Here is a 15,833-nt window from a genome sequence, read left to right on the forward strand (position 1 = left end):
GCGAAGCATGTTGAGATTTAGCTAACGCTGCCAATAACGAAACCTTAAATATGCAGTCTAAAAATAGTTGATTGGTAGATTTCAAATCGCAACTCGGTGACTAACCAATAGCCTATCATTTGCATCTGTAAAAGCACACTTTCTTTAGAAACATGCATTTATCAAGCAAGTATCGGTTTGCATTAAATTATTTGTAGGCAATCACTAGTCACTACATACTTAAAGATGTTCCAAAAGTTAACCCCCCCCCCCAAAAAAAAAGTGCACCCCCCGGTTGTGCGGTCTCTGTTTAAAACAGTACCTAATGAGTTCATTAGTCTCTTGTCAGCAGTAACTGCCTTTAAAATCTGATAGCATCTGAATAAAATAAGTATTTCTAATCATATAATGGTTTGTATTAAATGTTATCAGAACACACAAACTGTATTATATAAAGGTTTATTTATGCACAACGTGTGAACTACGTGGGGCGCAGTTTTAGCACAGGTTTGCAGCACGCGAAACATTTCCCGAACCTCGAGAAAAACCTGCACACGTGAGGAAAACATGATAATATAATATTATAATAAAAATGCCGTCAATGAAATCCACCGAAGTTTTTAGTCTTTCACAATTATATAACTGTAAGTACCTTTGTCAATTCATTCATTCGGCTATGAAGTTTCCACAAATATTTAGAATCCCCGTCAATAAGCGCGGCTGGAAACCAGTGAATGTAAAGGCTGCCCGCCTTTTTCCGACAGCTGATCGTGGCCGATGATAACCGATTTATAGCTGCGAGCCGGCAGGCGAGGCTGACAGGGATGGCTTTGCGTGGGAGAGTCGCGCTGGTCACCGGCGGAGCCCAAGGGATCGGAAGAGCAGTGGCAGAGTGTCTTCTGAGGAATGAATCAAAGGTGAAGGAAAACGACACACCGGCTTCCCTTTCCCACTACATGAATTAAAGCTTTGGCACTAGCAGCGGTGGCTGGCGCCGCTTCTACTTTTACTCCGTGTTTACTTGCATCCTTTGCGTTTCCTTAAGGTCGCCTTCCTGGACTTTAATCGCCAAGTGGGGGACCAGTGCAAGAAAGAACTGGACAATGAATTTGACGAAGAAAACAGCATTTTCATTCCATGTGATGTCACTGATACACTGAATCTGCAAGGTAAAAAAAATAAACCTGACTCTTGACAGGTTTGTCTTAGTTCATTACGCAAGGAGCGCGGCTGCATTTATTTTAGTCGCATGTATAGAGTAAGTGTTCGGTTGATCATTACCTTGACATATAGTTATATCGATTCAGTTATCAAAACACGAAATAATCTCGAAACAACCTCGTGCTTTAAAACGTGATTTTAAGGTAAAGTAGGCTAATTAATAACGCATGCATGAACCTACCATTTAAAAACACCGTTGCCGTTTCAGATGCATTCAAGCAGACGGTCGGACATTTCGGAAGGCTTGACATTGTAGTTAACAACGCGGGGATAAATAACGAGAAGAACTGGAGGAAGACCATTGAAGTTAACCTGGTAACCCTGTGAATCGCTTTATATCCGTGTACAGGAGACTGTAGCTACGGTGTTTGTATTTCGACGCCGCTTTGACGTGTGACTTACCTACAGCTACTTATTATTCTGTAAATAGGCCTATATAAAGTGGGAGAATGAACTACATTCAGAAAATGTTTTTACCCCTTTTTAGACATCAGTAATACAGGGTACGTACCTGGCCCTAGAGCATATGAGCAAAGAGTACGGGAAAGAAGGCGGCGTGATCATAAATGTCTCGTCCATGGCAGGTGGGTATATTTCTAAACAGTATTTCTAAAAGTATTTCTAAGCAGAATAATGATATATGATTTCCCGGTTTTTTCCTGGTTTGCTGGGACTATATAGCCAAGTGAGTTAATGTCGCTACGCTGGTGGTTCTGCTTCATTCTCGCGATCGAAGCCCTTTGGGTGCACTCATCTACACAGCTATCGGCTCACTGGAAATAACACTATTTCCTGCGTCCTAGACTACACACAATTAGCAAGGAAGACAGCGTCTTATCGATTCTGCAGTGCATCGTTTCAATGCAAACCTTGCGGCGGATTTGCGGTGTATCTTAAAAAAATAGGCTCCATGTGATCTAATCTGTTCGCCAATCTGTAGTGTAATAATCAGATAATATAGTGCTGTTCCGAAGTAGATACACATCTGTATAAGACAGTTCGGGGAAGATCGCATGTTAACGCCAGTAAACACTCACAAAAGTTTCAAATATCTAAAGCTGCTATTGTCCAAAAAAATGGGGAATTCGCTCCGTTTCCTGCAGCACTGTCAGTCCAGCTAGAGTGTGAAACCGAAATTTAAATCGCCATTAAACACCTACATGTCCATCGCGATTTCCTTTGAAGCGGTCGTACAACCTAGACAATTTAAAAGTGTTAAGCGTGGTTGACACTAGTCGTTTAAACTCATTAAAGAGTTTTAGGCCTAGTAATTAAATGTACATGCAGCATGTTTGTGAAAATATGGCAGTGCCAGATAAGCATTTTGGCTGTGTCTGCGTAACATACCTTTTTCATATATTTTGTCACTTATCACAATTTAGTCCCCCTGAGCTAATTAGTTTCCAGTCATCATAAACGATGTGACATAACAGAGATGTACAGACGCAAAGCCACCTCTGAGTTAATGACAGTCACAGATCCGTCACGGCAGCCCAGTGGATATTTACCGAATTGCGCACCTCGGCACTCCTGCGCGTCCGCGTCTATTCAGCTGACGCGGGCGTGACGGCAGATCCCGCCCCGCTGTCTTCGCTTAGTCACCGCATGTTTCAGTGGTATGACTTCCTTTCTGGAAATTGCGTCTTAGTTCCTCCATCCTTGCAGTCCTCAGTGCAGCAAAATAGGTAGAGTAAGGATGTCCATCGCTTGATTTTCAGTGGTTTTTAATGCAGGTGAATAGACCGAGAATTCCATTTAGGAATTTCCATTAGTCAGTTTGCGCACCAACCCCCTGCGGGACAAGTGCTTTAACGAGTTTATTCAAAGAATAAAGTCTCGTTTGCTGGTTATTGAATCTTAGATAGAATGGGCCTGCAGTTGAGGCAGTATTTTGGATGCGTGGGTTAATCTCTATGGGCCACCATCGGAGGCACCTTGTTTGTTTCCACTGAAAATAGAAAATGGCAAAAAAAAAAAAAAAAGAAGAGATCGCCGGCAGCGCCTGCATCATGAGCATGAACACTTAATGGATGAAGGGTCGAGGTATGAGCAACCATGGATTCCTACTTAGGTCACTTGGAGAATTAGACTAAACAATACATAAAAAAAGATCAGAAAATCCCAACGATGACAAAAAGTGATATAAAGCAAATCCCGGCCAGATCCCTACTTGACACGGTTCCATACTCACCGTGACTGCTGTTAAAACGCTTTATAAACGAGCTGCTGTCTGCCAAGGCGGATCGCCTTGTTTGTTTTAACATGTAGCGTAGCCGCCATTTTCTTAATAATGGTCTCAAAGTTCACGTGTGGCAGCCTGTCTACTGCATTTTTCTCTTAATGCTGTGACATTTCATTGCGCAAATCGTACATGGTGTCTTGTAAACAGTCACCAAGCGTGAAGTTGTTTCACTGATGCAGACAGGAAAATATCTCCACAAGCAGCTATGCACAGTCGTTCAAATAGAACAAGATCGATCCATCTATCCCAGGGGTGTCAAACCGCAGTCCTGGAGGGCCGGAGCCCTGTGTAGTTTAGTTCATTTAGTTTCATAATTATTTCACAAATAGTTGTTCTCTTTGCAGCGGTCCAGTTTAAGTCCACAAAACCAGCCCTTCCTCCATGTGCCTATGATTACATGCATTACCTTGATTTATGCACAATAGTAGTAGGTATTATGGTTGCGTGTAGGCATTCAGGTTTAATACTGTATGTTCTTGATGAGCTTTGTTCTGGGTCTCTGCTTGCAGCCTTCCTGCACTCCCCACATCAGCCTGTGTACACTGCCACAAAGTGTGGGGTCGTCGCCTTCTCCCGAGCTCTGGCGGTGAGCTTCAGTCACCAGTGACGCTGCTTCTCGACCAGCGATTAACATTGTAGCGAAAGCTTGCCGCTTTGTCTCCATGCATATGAACTGTGTAACGGCTGCTTCTGAGCTTCAACCAGGGATCCCTAGTTCTGGTTCTAGTTCTGGTTCTGGTTCTGGAGGGCCCCCACCTGCAATGCAATTTGCAGATTTCCCTGCTCAGACACACTCACTACACCTTGTAATTAGCTCACTAAAATGTGTTTGAGCAGGGAAATCTGCAGACTGGCCCTACGGGACCGGAACTGGGGACCCCTGGCTTAAACGAGCAGCAGTATAACGCCCTCTTCTGTCCACCGACAGGAAGCGGCCGAGCGGGGAAGCTATGGCGTCAGGATCAACATGCTTTGCCCGGGATTCGTGGACACGCCCCTCCTGCAGTCCGTTAATCAGGAGGACAACATGGGCAAGTTCGTCGAGTACAAGGATGAGTTCAAGCAGCGGATGGACAAGTACGGCGTGCTGAAGTAAGCCATGCCGAACGGAGCGGGCAGGCCCTGCTCTCGCTAGGTGCCATCCCGCCCGTCTCCGCTTCAGCTACCGCGCGGCATCCTCAGAATCCAGCGAAGCCTGAAACTACCAGCATCCGGAACTCCGCGGCCCCCTGAGCGCCGCCCCGCCTCACCTCGCCACACTGCATCTAAGTTACGGACAGGCGTTAAGCAGCGTCACACGCTGTTGGACGGCGCGCCGCAGTTCGCAGTGCTGTCACGTGTTGCCAAGCTTCTGCGAATGCGTTAAACGGCATTTTTGCAGCCGTGAAAGCGAGTACGAGAAAGTGACACTTTTAGGGGTCAGCTGTTTGTCAAGCTAGTGCTCGATATCGACCTGCATAACTCTGACAGCCTTCAGCTACAAAACACCAACTAAAAGCTACAAAATGGGAGATTAACTGTAAGGCTTGTTCCAGGTGCCAGAGAATAGTTAATAGAAAGACTGTCTCTCAGATGAGCGCACAAAACCCAACCACAGAACTCTGTTTAAGGCCATCAGGAACACTAATGAAAGTGGGAATTTTAAGGGAATAAGTTTAAATTCCTCTCAACCAAAAGTTAAAAAAGCTGCTCATCACTGCAGTCACGGTTCCTACATCTTCATCCATTCATCTGCCCGCCTCACTTCTATCCACTTATCTTACTGCTACATCTTAATACTGGTTCTAATTATCTGGAACCCAGTCCTATAGCAGAGCCAGAAATGATAGCGTGGGTGAGCTGGCAGAAAGTCAGGAGTCCCATAGCAATTCCCTTGCCGACAAAAATCACACTACAGACAAGTATGTATTTATCAGTTTTTAAATGACGCATAGCATTACTAAGACCAAATGAGCTAAGAGAGAGGTTGATCTAACCAGGCACACACATACCTGTCAAACAATTGTTTACTGTACTGCATTGCTTGCTGGGAACGCTCAATTGGGGGGGGGGGGGCACAGAACCACCCAGCTCCATCCATGCCGCTGTAGCACACAGAAGAGGAAGAGGAAGAGGTAGACCAGCCCTGAAACGGTGCTACTCAGTTTTCTGTGCTGTGGATAGAAACTCCGAGAAATCCTTGTTTCACTAATAGAGTTTATCTTTTTAGATTCCATCGCACCACATCTACAGAGACTTGTGAGCCGTTCTGTAGAAATCAGACCACAAGCCCCCTCTCAGGGCGGGACAGATTCCCACCTCACACTCAGCTGCCCTTTTTGTATTTCCGTAGAGGGGGGGAAACTTTGCCGCCCCCCCCGGCCCCGGCCCCCTTGTCCTGACGCTCTCTCCCCCTTTCAGGCCCTCTCTGGTCGCCGAGGGAGCGGTGAGAATGATAACGGACGCCACCCTGAACGGCGCGGTGATGAAGATCACGTGTTCGAAGGGGATTCACTTTCACACCTACGAGCCGCCCTCGTGCTGATCAGCCGCACGTCCGCGCCGGTGCCCAGCTGCCCATTTCCGGAAACGTAAAGGCTCCGTCGCTTGGAAGGCATCGGAAATCGGATCCAAATCCGCTGTGTGTTGCTACCGCTTTTTGCATAGCTATCAGTATGTATTAGAGATGGCACTGGAGATGAGCTTAGTAGGCGTATGTTATAGCATCTGAGAGGTGGCACCCAGGACAAACCTCAACCTGACTGAACATGATACATCAGCTTTTCCTCTGCAGACTTTCTAAGCGAGATATCACAGCTTTCCAGCTCCGATAATGATGACATCGTCTTCTTCATGACTGAAATAAACTGGATCGGAGGTACCCAGAACCACTTTGACAGACCCCCACCCCAGTTAGATGCCAGTGGTGATCTGCCGCCCCCAGCACCCATTTGTGTGTGGTTTCTCATTCATGTATACAGCCGCAGGAACTGAAGGAAATTAAAGTGGTTTGACCACGTTCACACCTCCCCTTTTTATTCAGAATGGCGCTCACACACACATTTATCCTTCAGACACTCTGCCACTACACAGCTATATCCCCCCCCCCCACACCCTGTTGGCCCAGGTGAGATGTTTTTTTTCCTTTCCCAGGCAGGCGAGTCGAACAAAACCCCAAAACACGGCGAGCAAACGTGCAGGGTCAGCAGGTCAAATTCCTCAACGCGGGTGCTGCTAGAACGAGCCAGGACCGGCCCTCTGGGCGAAACATCCAAAACTCATAACAGACGCCACAGTGAACTTCACAGGCAGCCCATAGCGCAAAGACCTCCGCGAAAATAACAGGGTCACACGACTGTACGTCCCTTCAGGCTGCAGTTACTTGGGCAAGTTTTCAATTAATGAGCAGATAATCCGATCCAGGGTGGATGAGACACTTTATACGGCTCTTATTCTCAGAAGGTTGTTTGTCATTCCTGTTACGCCAATTATTCTAGGTGCTTAGCGTGCCACACAAACACACCTACATTTCACAGGGACAGTAAGCCACAACCGATCCCCGAATTAGCCACAAGGTACGTATCTGTTGCCTTTCCTTGAGCACAGATGTAGTGATGCATTGACGACCGCAATTGGCTTCGATTCCTCAAACCTAAGGTCCTTGCGGCTCCTCAGAATGGCTCCAGTCGCCCTAAACAAAGCAGCATTTGTCCATCAGGAACAGGACAGCAGTGGTTAATCAGCAGGGTGTCACGGTCTGTGACGACAGCTGAGGAACAGCAGAAATAAGCCTAGCTGAACAAACTTGGATACGTACTAATGAGAATTAGGAAGCTAATCTGATAAGCTGCAAATATTATATAGACAGGTGTGTGTGTGTGTAAGGGCTGCCAACTTTGGTCAAGTCTGCACACACATGCACACTCATTTACATTTAAGCAAGAGTTTTATCACCTTGTAAATAGTTTGTAGGGTTTGCAAACTACCCAACGCTTTTGACGCATCTAATTTTAGGTTTATAATGGAATACTATAGATTTGCCGTAGGATTTTTTGCGTGAGCATGAGAGTGAGATTAAGGCTGAAAACATGAGTGTCACACTAGATACCTGAGTTGGCAACCCTGATAGCAGGCAAAGCAATCAATTAATTCCAGCACCTTCCACCTGCTTTGCGTTTGGCCAGTCAGAGGCACCCAGTCAGAAGAAAAGCACGGAACAATTCAACTGTTGTATGTCCTTTTTTCTATTAAAGGTCACATGACTTGTGCTGGCAACAATGGTGACTTATGCCTTGTCCACACGTACACGGGTATATTTTAAAACGTACCTTTTTCTATAGGTCTTGGTCTTTTGTCCACACGTAAACGGCATCTCAGGTCACTGAAAACTGAGCTTTTGCAAAACTCCATCCAGGGTGAAGATTTTAAGAAACTCCATTTTCAACGTCAACATGTAGACAGGGAAAATGTCAGATTGTGCGCCGTTGTCCACTTTAACATCAGAGCGAGCGCCGTTTGCTGTATACATTAGGCGAGTTTGAGAAATGGCGGACTTAGCCGAATAAAATATACCCGTGTACGTGTGGACAAGGCATTAGTTTTTTTTCACAAGAGCATAACTATGCTGGTCAGGGCTTTATTTTTTGATGATTTTCTCCTTCCATTCTGTGGCACTTCAGCACCACTGGCCGACTAGAGCCAGGGATTGCAATAAGTCTGCAAAGGTTTTAAAGAACCAAGTGTCATGTGATTAAATCCCACCTTCAGCTGGTGTTGGTTTTTTTTTTTTGAGAGCTCGGTGGAGGCGAGGCACGGACATTTCCGGCCACGCACAACTGTCACTGAAACAGGGGCACGCGCGTGCTGCTGTCCCCTGTCGTCTTAGGAACGGCGGTAACCCAGGCGACGAAATATCGCCTCCCAACGATGTAAAATTCAATAAACTTAAAAACAAAAAAATAAATAAAGGCGTCTTCTTTTGTCATTTATGTGCCAGTGTGAGTCACCTATTATGTAAAACATATAGGCGCTTTATGCCACGGGGGTGTTGGATAGAATTAAGGCTGAAATGACGTTAAACGATCACAATAACTCTTCAAGAACAAATGGACTCGAATGTCTTCCCCCCTCCCACTTAGCATTAACATGCAAAGGAAGGCACGACGAGGGGCTGCAGGTACGGGAAAGCCGACGGAGCCCGGATCCTAAACGGAGCGGCCCCTCTTGTCAATGTCTCAGACCTACACAGGGCAGGACGCGCTAACAATAGCGGCCGAGATAATAAACCCCCTCGGCGCACTAAGGACACACTACGCATTTCTGAATTATGCCTGCGGATCTCGTAGGCTACATGTTACATAACGTCAGGTATTTCTCTTAAATGACCCAAATCAGCGCGTACTTTTGGTGCTACTTATGTTTCCTGCTGAACACGTTTAGTTTCATTCACATTTTAGTTTATATGACCAGCAAAACCGCTTCTAACGTCTAAATGCAAAATAGCCGGTTCCTTCTTCCCCATGTATGATATGCAGCCTAATCAGCGCTCTAACATCTATAGTAATCCGACGGGTGAACAGAGCGAGAAGTTTAAAATGCTGAGCTTGCACAACACGAAACCAGATAAGACCGCTAAATTTACCATCAAATATATACAGAAGCGTATGAACAGGAGGCGGTACAAAGACCGATATCAGCAATACGAAAAAACGTAGCAAACAGATAGTCATGGTTAAAAAGACAGGGAGCAATTAATCACTACATCTCTGGTGCTCGGTCCTGTTTCCCCGTACCGTAAAACACAGCAGTAAGCAAAAACCACGGCATGAACTACGCACCACATGCGTCCTGTACGTCTCCCTTACCTGCAGACTGTGTTTACCTAAGATTATACCTTTTGCACCCATAAAAACTTATAGTGTAACCCAAGCCAGGTCTTTACCATGCAAATCATGTGGCCGTTAGTCTAAGGAGCATGTTAACAGGAGGATGACATGGTTACGGGGAGGGTAACGTGGGGGTTTGGGGGGGGGGGGGGGTGCTGTAATACTTGCAAGCTCATACTTTCTTTACCTTTTACATAATAACTTTCAGTGCATGGTCTTGAAGTTAGTGCGCACTTAGAAATACATGTCACTTGAATTTGGAGAAGAAAGGTTTTAGCAAATATAAGGTAAAGTGCACTCCATAAGGGTCCCACTACAAAACAGGACCGCCTCAGCCGTCGATATACAACATAAATTCCTTCGTCTGGTTTATAAATCTGGACGTTACTTACATAAAGTAGCTGTTTCAGCTGCAGGAGCGCCATAAGGTGGGGGGGTGTTAGGATGATTCAAAAGGCCCTTTAAAATGTGGGGCCCTCGAAAACATGGAGCATAACTAGACTGGTCTGGGGGCCCAAATTGATGTTTTCCTGGCGCCCACAAGCTCTAGTGGCACCCGTTCAGCTGAATCAAGAGAGGAAAATGGGTGACCTAACGTTTTTCTCCTTCTGTTCCCTCCTATATGTCGCGATTTGTTCAACGATATCATTCCAACGATAACCCAGGGTCCCGTGGAGGAAACAACAGGGGGTCAGATGGAAAGGCGTGCTGGTTAACCTTCACAGACAGACTCCGCCCCCATCTGCATGTGCATGACGCCGAAGCTGGATGAAATGCCCAGCGCCATGCTCCCGCACATGGGCAGCCTGCAGCGCCGCCCTGGTGGACAAGGACAGTGCCGTTCGGCATTTATAAGCAGCGGGGGCTTTTGGCCAGGGCGCCTGTATCAGGCGATAAGGTGCCACCTCGGGGCCTTCCCTTGCGCCTAAGAAAACTGTTTCATTTGGCACCGAGCAAGACTCCGGCGGCCTGCCAAGAGCAACAAACGTCAGTGATATTTGGGAGAGGGAAAGAAATTAATTTGCAATCAAGATCCGGGAACGGAAATTCTCCTATGGGGGGGGAGGTGGGGTAAATTGAAACTAAGCAAAACATTAGATTTAAAGAACAAAAATAAACAGTGCTGCCTTCCACAACAACAGAATATAAGTCATGCCTCCCACATCTTGTGTGTACAGAGGATATAAATTATCCCACTTGTTTGGCAGGAGACTACAGTACAAACTGCACCACCAACATCATCCCTGATCTAATTCTGCCGGCAACCCTCCCCCGACCCCACCCGTCACCCTAACCCTAAACATCTCTCCGCCATCCATCACGGACGTCCTCATTACTGTGACGGATTGCTTCAATTAGTTGATGGGGGGGGGGGGTTGAATTTCGCCTGCTCCGCAACGGCCAGGGAGGTAAAGAGTTTGCGCGCAATAACACACTGCGGTTAGCGGCTCACTGGGGCGCTAACGCAGTTCTGGCACGGTGCGCAGGCCACCCCCAAAGCGCACACCCTCCGCAATGACTAACTCGCAGGATTAGCAGTAGCCTGAGGCTCCGCCTCCAATTGCCCGTCGCCAGCGTTCCCGCCACCTGCACCTGCGGTACATGGCGCTCCCGCCGTCACCGTGATGCGCATCGCCATCATTCCTACTCACAGCTACGGTCTGTGGCCTCCAGCTCACAACTCCTGCCTTACACCACATTGTAATTACGCCATGAATCATGCTTCTGGCAGTTTGGGCAGGAAGGCATGGTTACTGCAAGGTAGTTCTGTTTATACAGAAATATGCATAACAGATGGCAAGTAAGGTAAGCGTACATGTATTTTAACAGCTGGGATTTGGGCGTGCTGTAACAGAACCCACCACAGGCAGCCTGGTTTCTACGCCAGAGTAAGGAGCTGAAGTAGTCGTTTATACCGAGCGGGGAGGGCAGCCCGTATCCGGGCAATTAAGCCCGTTTAGGGGGAATTAAGTGGGTAAATTAAAATACTTCATAAAAGGAGAATCGTCCGGTTCTGCAGAGGGTGCCACGGCTCTGCTTCCCGAGCATGCAGGGACTTCATCTATTTATGATGAAGCCATTAGAGCTAGTCAGCAGCGAGAATGATGGAATCGGCCCGGTTCATTAATGACATGGTCATTTCCAATTTCTCAATAAGCTGTGAAAGGAGCAGCGAGCTCGTCTCCAATCTCCTGCCCCAGATTTATCTCCCGCAGCGATGCACGGTCTGCCGCCCAGACCTGAAACACCGGCCCACTTCACTTAACAAACGGGAAGTTTACACTCTCAGCAACCCGTTCCCAGGGCACTAGACCGGCAGCCAACTGAACCAGCTAATATCTCACCTGTCGATTTTCAAAAGGAGCAAAATCTCAATTTAATCTAATATACACAGCTCTCTAAATGTAATCTTACAATACATTATACAAACTTTAGGAGTGCCAGAGAACCTGAAAGTATACATTTCCCCCATACTGCCATCTCAGTCATCAGCAACACATAGCAACACATACTGTAGCAACAAGCTGACATGTGGTTAATGCTCGACACGCGATTCCGCCAACCAAGTTGTGGACGCCTAATCAGCTAATCTTGGTATTTTAAAGTTGCATGTTCAGAACACAACTATTCATGAAATTCCAAGCATTCCGAGGCTGCAACCTAAATATGCCTGGTATTATTACACATTCTGCGTGTCAGACATGTCCTAACCCTGTCCGTTTTATTTTGAAGACTATCTGATTTTAGGAGCAACACTACATAAAGAAATTAACAAACGATGTTTGTTTGATCCTTAAGCTTCTGATTCTGAAAGCTGAATGGAACAGAGCTTGCAGATTAAGCCAAAACATGAACTTGTTTCGGATAGTTTGCATTTTTCAGGTTCCATACACAGTTCCTTTAACTAGCCTGCAATGCTGCCGCTGCTCCCCTAGAGGGCGAGAGCGGGTCATGAAAAGCATAAATGGAGCACAGCCAAGCCACAGCGACCTCTACTGGGCACTTTCAAGCACTTCTTTACAGTTAAAACACTTTTCTTGAACCACAACAAAAAAATAACTTGTTCTGCCAAATATTAACTGGTCACAGTTTATTTATGTGCATGAGAATGTTTTAAATATTAAAATACATGCTTACAAAAGAAAATGGGAAGAATTTACATAGAGGGATCTGCACTTCTCAGAAGACCTGATGTATCTTTCATCCTGTGTGGGAAAAAAAAACTGTTTTAGAGTCTAAACAAATCTGAAGGACATGAAAGAAACCAGAGAGATCCTGTATAGATATAAATGCCTGGGGTAACAGTAACAGACAACAGTTTGTGTTCACGGGACACAGACTTACATGCTGGCGATTCTCTCCAATCGCTTTAACGTCCCCTAAAAGGAAAACAAAAAAAAAAAAACAAAAAAAAGTAGGAAGGATGAAAATAGAAAAAGACACAAACATCCAAATATCGCAGCGTTTCAGTAAAACGTGTCTCTGGCTGAATCATCAGGTCCCTGTCATTACGAGTTTCTGTCATTGGGCGACGGCTGCGCTCGGGGGACCCTGGTTTGACGTGCGGATTCACGGCACGGACACAGGGCTGCAGTTACCCGGGAGGGATGAGATCCCAACAGTAAATAAGCCGCAATGCTTATTGCGGACCACATTTTTGCTCCCTCCCAGTCCCCTGCCAGACGGTCCACGTTTTTGCTCCCTCCCAGTCCCCTGCCAGACGGTCCACGTTTTTGCTCCCTCCCAGTCCCCTCCCAGACGGTCCACATTTTTGCTCCCTCCCAGACGGTCCACATTTTTGCTCTCTCCCATTTCCTGGTAAAAATGTGGACTGTCTGGAAGTTCCTGAGAACGGGTTTGTGAAGCACTGGTCTAAATGGTGCCAAGCATTTGGGGGGGGGGTGTGTTTACCTATGGGAGGAGCCAACAGTTGGGGTTTTGGAAAGACGCCCCCGCGACATAAGCTACACTGACCTTTGAGACATCTGTCATAGAGATGGGACTTGCTTCAGGGGGTCGATGTCCTGCCAGACTGCCGCAGAGGGCGCTGGAACTCTCAGGTCCAGCTTCTGCATAAACAACAGCCCCATTTAGGCTATGAGTCCTTTGTCTGTGTGCTGCTGTTAGTACACCGAGAGTAACCTTTGCTAGTATAGTGTATGCTTGGTGCTGATACTACATGTGGTGTTCATATACCGTCCATCAACACCAGCCCACAGACAGGTAAACGTCAACGGCCCACAGCGCCATAGCAAAGAAACGTGGGCGATAAAGGTCACAGTTGGCTTTATTTTAAGATGCACAAAAAAATCCGATCGGGCTTTGATCTCACATCATACTGGCCGAGTGCTGATTTGACAATGTCAAGTGTTTACCAGAAACTTCTTGGCTCGTTATGTCGTCCTTTTCTGTCAGCAGTAATGATGATTCTGCCTGGGGGAGGGGGAGATGAAATTCATTTGTTTGCCTACTGGGGGGCTTCTTTATTACATTATACATTCTGATCAACACAGTGACAGTCAAGGCCCCCCTCTTCACTGCCTCCTATGATCATTCGAGTCCAATTAATGTGAAATAAACAGCGCAGAGCATCTTAGGACACCTTCCCCCGGAATGCGGATCCAGAGCCGGTACCAGAAAAATGAAACGCATCCCGATCTGGACTGCATCACCTTGTCGAGAATAAAAAACTGACGCAGAAAGTCAGAACACATATTTAAAACTCATGTTGGAAGAAGCTCTTTAAAAAAAAATTTGAATCTCAATGATTCAGTGAAACAGCTGAAAAGTAAACAACAGGCGAGTCACAGGAAAAGAAAAAATGGCATAAATTTAAATGCGAAACACATGAGCGAAGGAAGGAAAGGTGAGAGGAAAACAAAAACAGGCAGGATGCGGTACAGGATGGGATCTGCACCGATCTCCCCGCCGTGCACCGGAAGGTGACAGGATCCTACCTGTGCTGAGCTCAGGGCCAGCCTGGTTTCCAGCAGCAGCACCCGGCTCTCCAGGTTCTCCCACTGCTCCCTGTCCATAACGACCTTCCCAGCTGTGTCCCTCTCCAGGGCCTGCAGCCGCCTCTCCAGGCTGGAGAGCTTCTCCAGCTTGGCCTGGCACTCCTGCAGCTGGGCCTCGAGAGCCTGCAGCCTTGCCTCATCCATCTGCAGGTCACGTGCGTGACAAGAAGGTGGGCTGCCCATTACTTGCCACAGTGGGAGAGATTGCGTGGGGCGAACCTGCGGCCCCGTCGGCCAATCGGGTGACGGTGGGTCATCAGCTTCAGGCTCCTCCCTCTCAGAGCTAGTCTCAGATCCTTCCTCAGAGTCCCCCTCGTCGCACAAGGGGTTGGTGAGCGCGGAAGTCGTACCGCCGGTGTGTCTCTCCACCAAGGGCAGCTTCTGTGCCACCGAAAAAAAACAGGACACCAATCTCTGACAGTGCACCAGAATGTTGTGGGTTCTGTACCCCTTCGCTCTAGAAAAAGGCATCTGGTTCCAGACACAATACTAATGTTACCTGATTAATGGGCTTTAACATGTTAATCCCCGATCAGCCAACATCGAATTACTAAGTTTCTCAAAAGCACAAAGCAAATTATGGTGGGGCTCAGGTGCCACATTCACCAACGAGAGATGAGGGGAGGAGGGGGGAGCGTGGTCAACCTCCGGCATCACAAAGACTTACACTGAAGGTCCCAGACGTTACTACATCAGTGGTAGGGAGCTTCTCCATTTTACACAGCGGATCGATGGATGGAAATCCGGATTTACTCCTTTTCTGGAAAGTAGGCTGACAATGTACACAAAACACAGGTAAGTAATACTGTCCACTGTATATTGTATACTTTATAGTACATATTAATTTTTCACTTTACTAAAGCATACATCTTTCAGGTTTGACAAGTTATAAATATTTTTTAAAAACTGTCCCACTCTCTGAAATGGTCTCCAGGCCTCCACACAACCAGCGAGAAGGCAGATGGATGCTTAACACTTGAAAATGTTGCAGACAGTGACACCAAGCTCTACAGCACCCCCTACAGGCTAATCTACAGGCAGCAATGAGAGACGCACAGTGCCTGCAGCAGACAGCAGGGTGCGACAGTGCCGAGTGTGTCACCCTGATGACATGGCAGCCGTGACCTTGGACGGCAGATTAAATACTAAAGGGGCAGTGACACACCATGTCACCTGTGTGTCTACAGAGCTTTTCACAAAGCCGGCCATGGGCAAACGTCTTCGCGAAGGCAAGGGATTTGTGACAATCTCAGTCACCCTATTAAACTTGGAACAAGTATGGTTATCTAACATCTACAGTATATTTGATGGAGTATTTAAAAGTATGGAAAATTATAGCAAAAACAGTTCTGAGTATTTGGATAGCCACACACTTGTCAAGTACCTTGGGGCGATTCTGTTGTGAAAGGTGCTATATAAAATAAATCGGAATTGAAGTAAAAAGGCTCACTATGAAAAATTCCAGTGACCTTCTGTAACAACAACGAGTACAGTCAATCATCCCACTCA

The 15,833-nt window shown here is 46.7% G+C and overlaps 2 protein-coding genes across 6 annotated transcripts in view; one reads left to right on the forward strand and one right to left on the reverse strand.

The window, feature by feature from the left end:
* The first annotated feature begins 743 nt into the window (after positions 1 to 743).
* Positions 744 to 6,444, forward strand: hpgd (15-hydroxyprostaglandin dehydrogenase). Of its 2 annotated transcripts, XM_023799409.2 has the most exons (7): positions 744 to 896; positions 1,025 to 1,148; positions 1,409 to 1,515; positions 1,688 to 1,784; positions 3,952 to 4,028; positions 4,371 to 4,534; positions 5,843 to 6,444. In XM_023799409.2, exons 1-7 carry the CDS (start codon positions 804 to 806, stop codon positions 5,964 to 5,966), a joined length of 786 nt encoding a protein of 261 aa, XP_023655177.1. In that variant the 5' UTR covers positions 744 to 803; the 3' UTR covers positions 5,967 to 6,444. The 2 variants fall into 2 exon arrangements, 1 of the variants encoding a protein (XP_023655177.1); XR_002836648.2 differs by lacking the exon at positions 3,952 to 4,028.
* A 5,938-nt stretch (positions 6,445 to 12,382) lies between these two features.
* The window catches only part of cep44 (centrosomal protein 44), a 98,732-nt gene continuing 95,281 nt past the window's right edge, over positions 12,383 to 15,833 (reverse strand). For all 4 annotated transcript variants that reach the window (XM_072706985.1, XM_072706983.1, XM_072706984.1 and 1 more), the window contains 6 exons: positions 14,992 to 15,096; positions 14,265 to 14,705; positions 13,683 to 13,740; positions 13,282 to 13,376; positions 12,652 to 12,686; positions 12,383 to 12,512 (listed from right to left, as the gene is read on the reverse strand). In XM_072706985.1, coding sequence (XP_072563086.1) covers positions 12,464 to 12,512; positions 12,652 to 12,686; positions 13,282 to 13,376; positions 13,683 to 13,740; positions 14,265 to 14,705; positions 14,992 to 15,096 — 783 coding nt within the window. In that variant the 3' untranslated portion in view covers positions 12,383 to 12,463. The remainder of the gene's footprint in view (positions 12,513 to 12,651; positions 12,687 to 13,281; positions 13,377 to 13,682; positions 13,741 to 14,264; positions 14,706 to 14,991; positions 15,097 to 15,833) is intronic.

The sequence above is a fragment of the Paramormyrops kingsleyae genome, chromosome 25 (assembly GCF_048594095.1).
Source record: "Paramormyrops kingsleyae isolate MSU_618 chromosome 25, PKINGS_0.4, whole genome shotgun sequence".
NCBI classification, from domain to species: Eukaryota; Metazoa; Chordata; class Actinopteri; order Osteoglossiformes; family Mormyridae; genus Paramormyrops; species Paramormyrops kingsleyae.

Bases quoted from the DNA above. Each gene is read 5' to 3' on its own strand.
- hpgd (XM_023799409.2), top strand. From the start codon at position 804: ATGGCTTTGCGTGGGAGAGTCGCGCTGGTCACCGGCGGAGCCCAAGGG. The intron at 1,149-1,408 runs GTAAAAAAAATA...TTGCCGTTTCAG, and splicing joins TGATACACTGAATCTGCAAG to ATGCATTCAAGCAGACGGTC. The intron at 4,535-5,842 runs GTAAGCCATGCC...TCCCCCTTTCAG, and splicing joins GACAAGTACGGCGTGCTGAA to GCCCTCTCTGGTCGCCGAGG.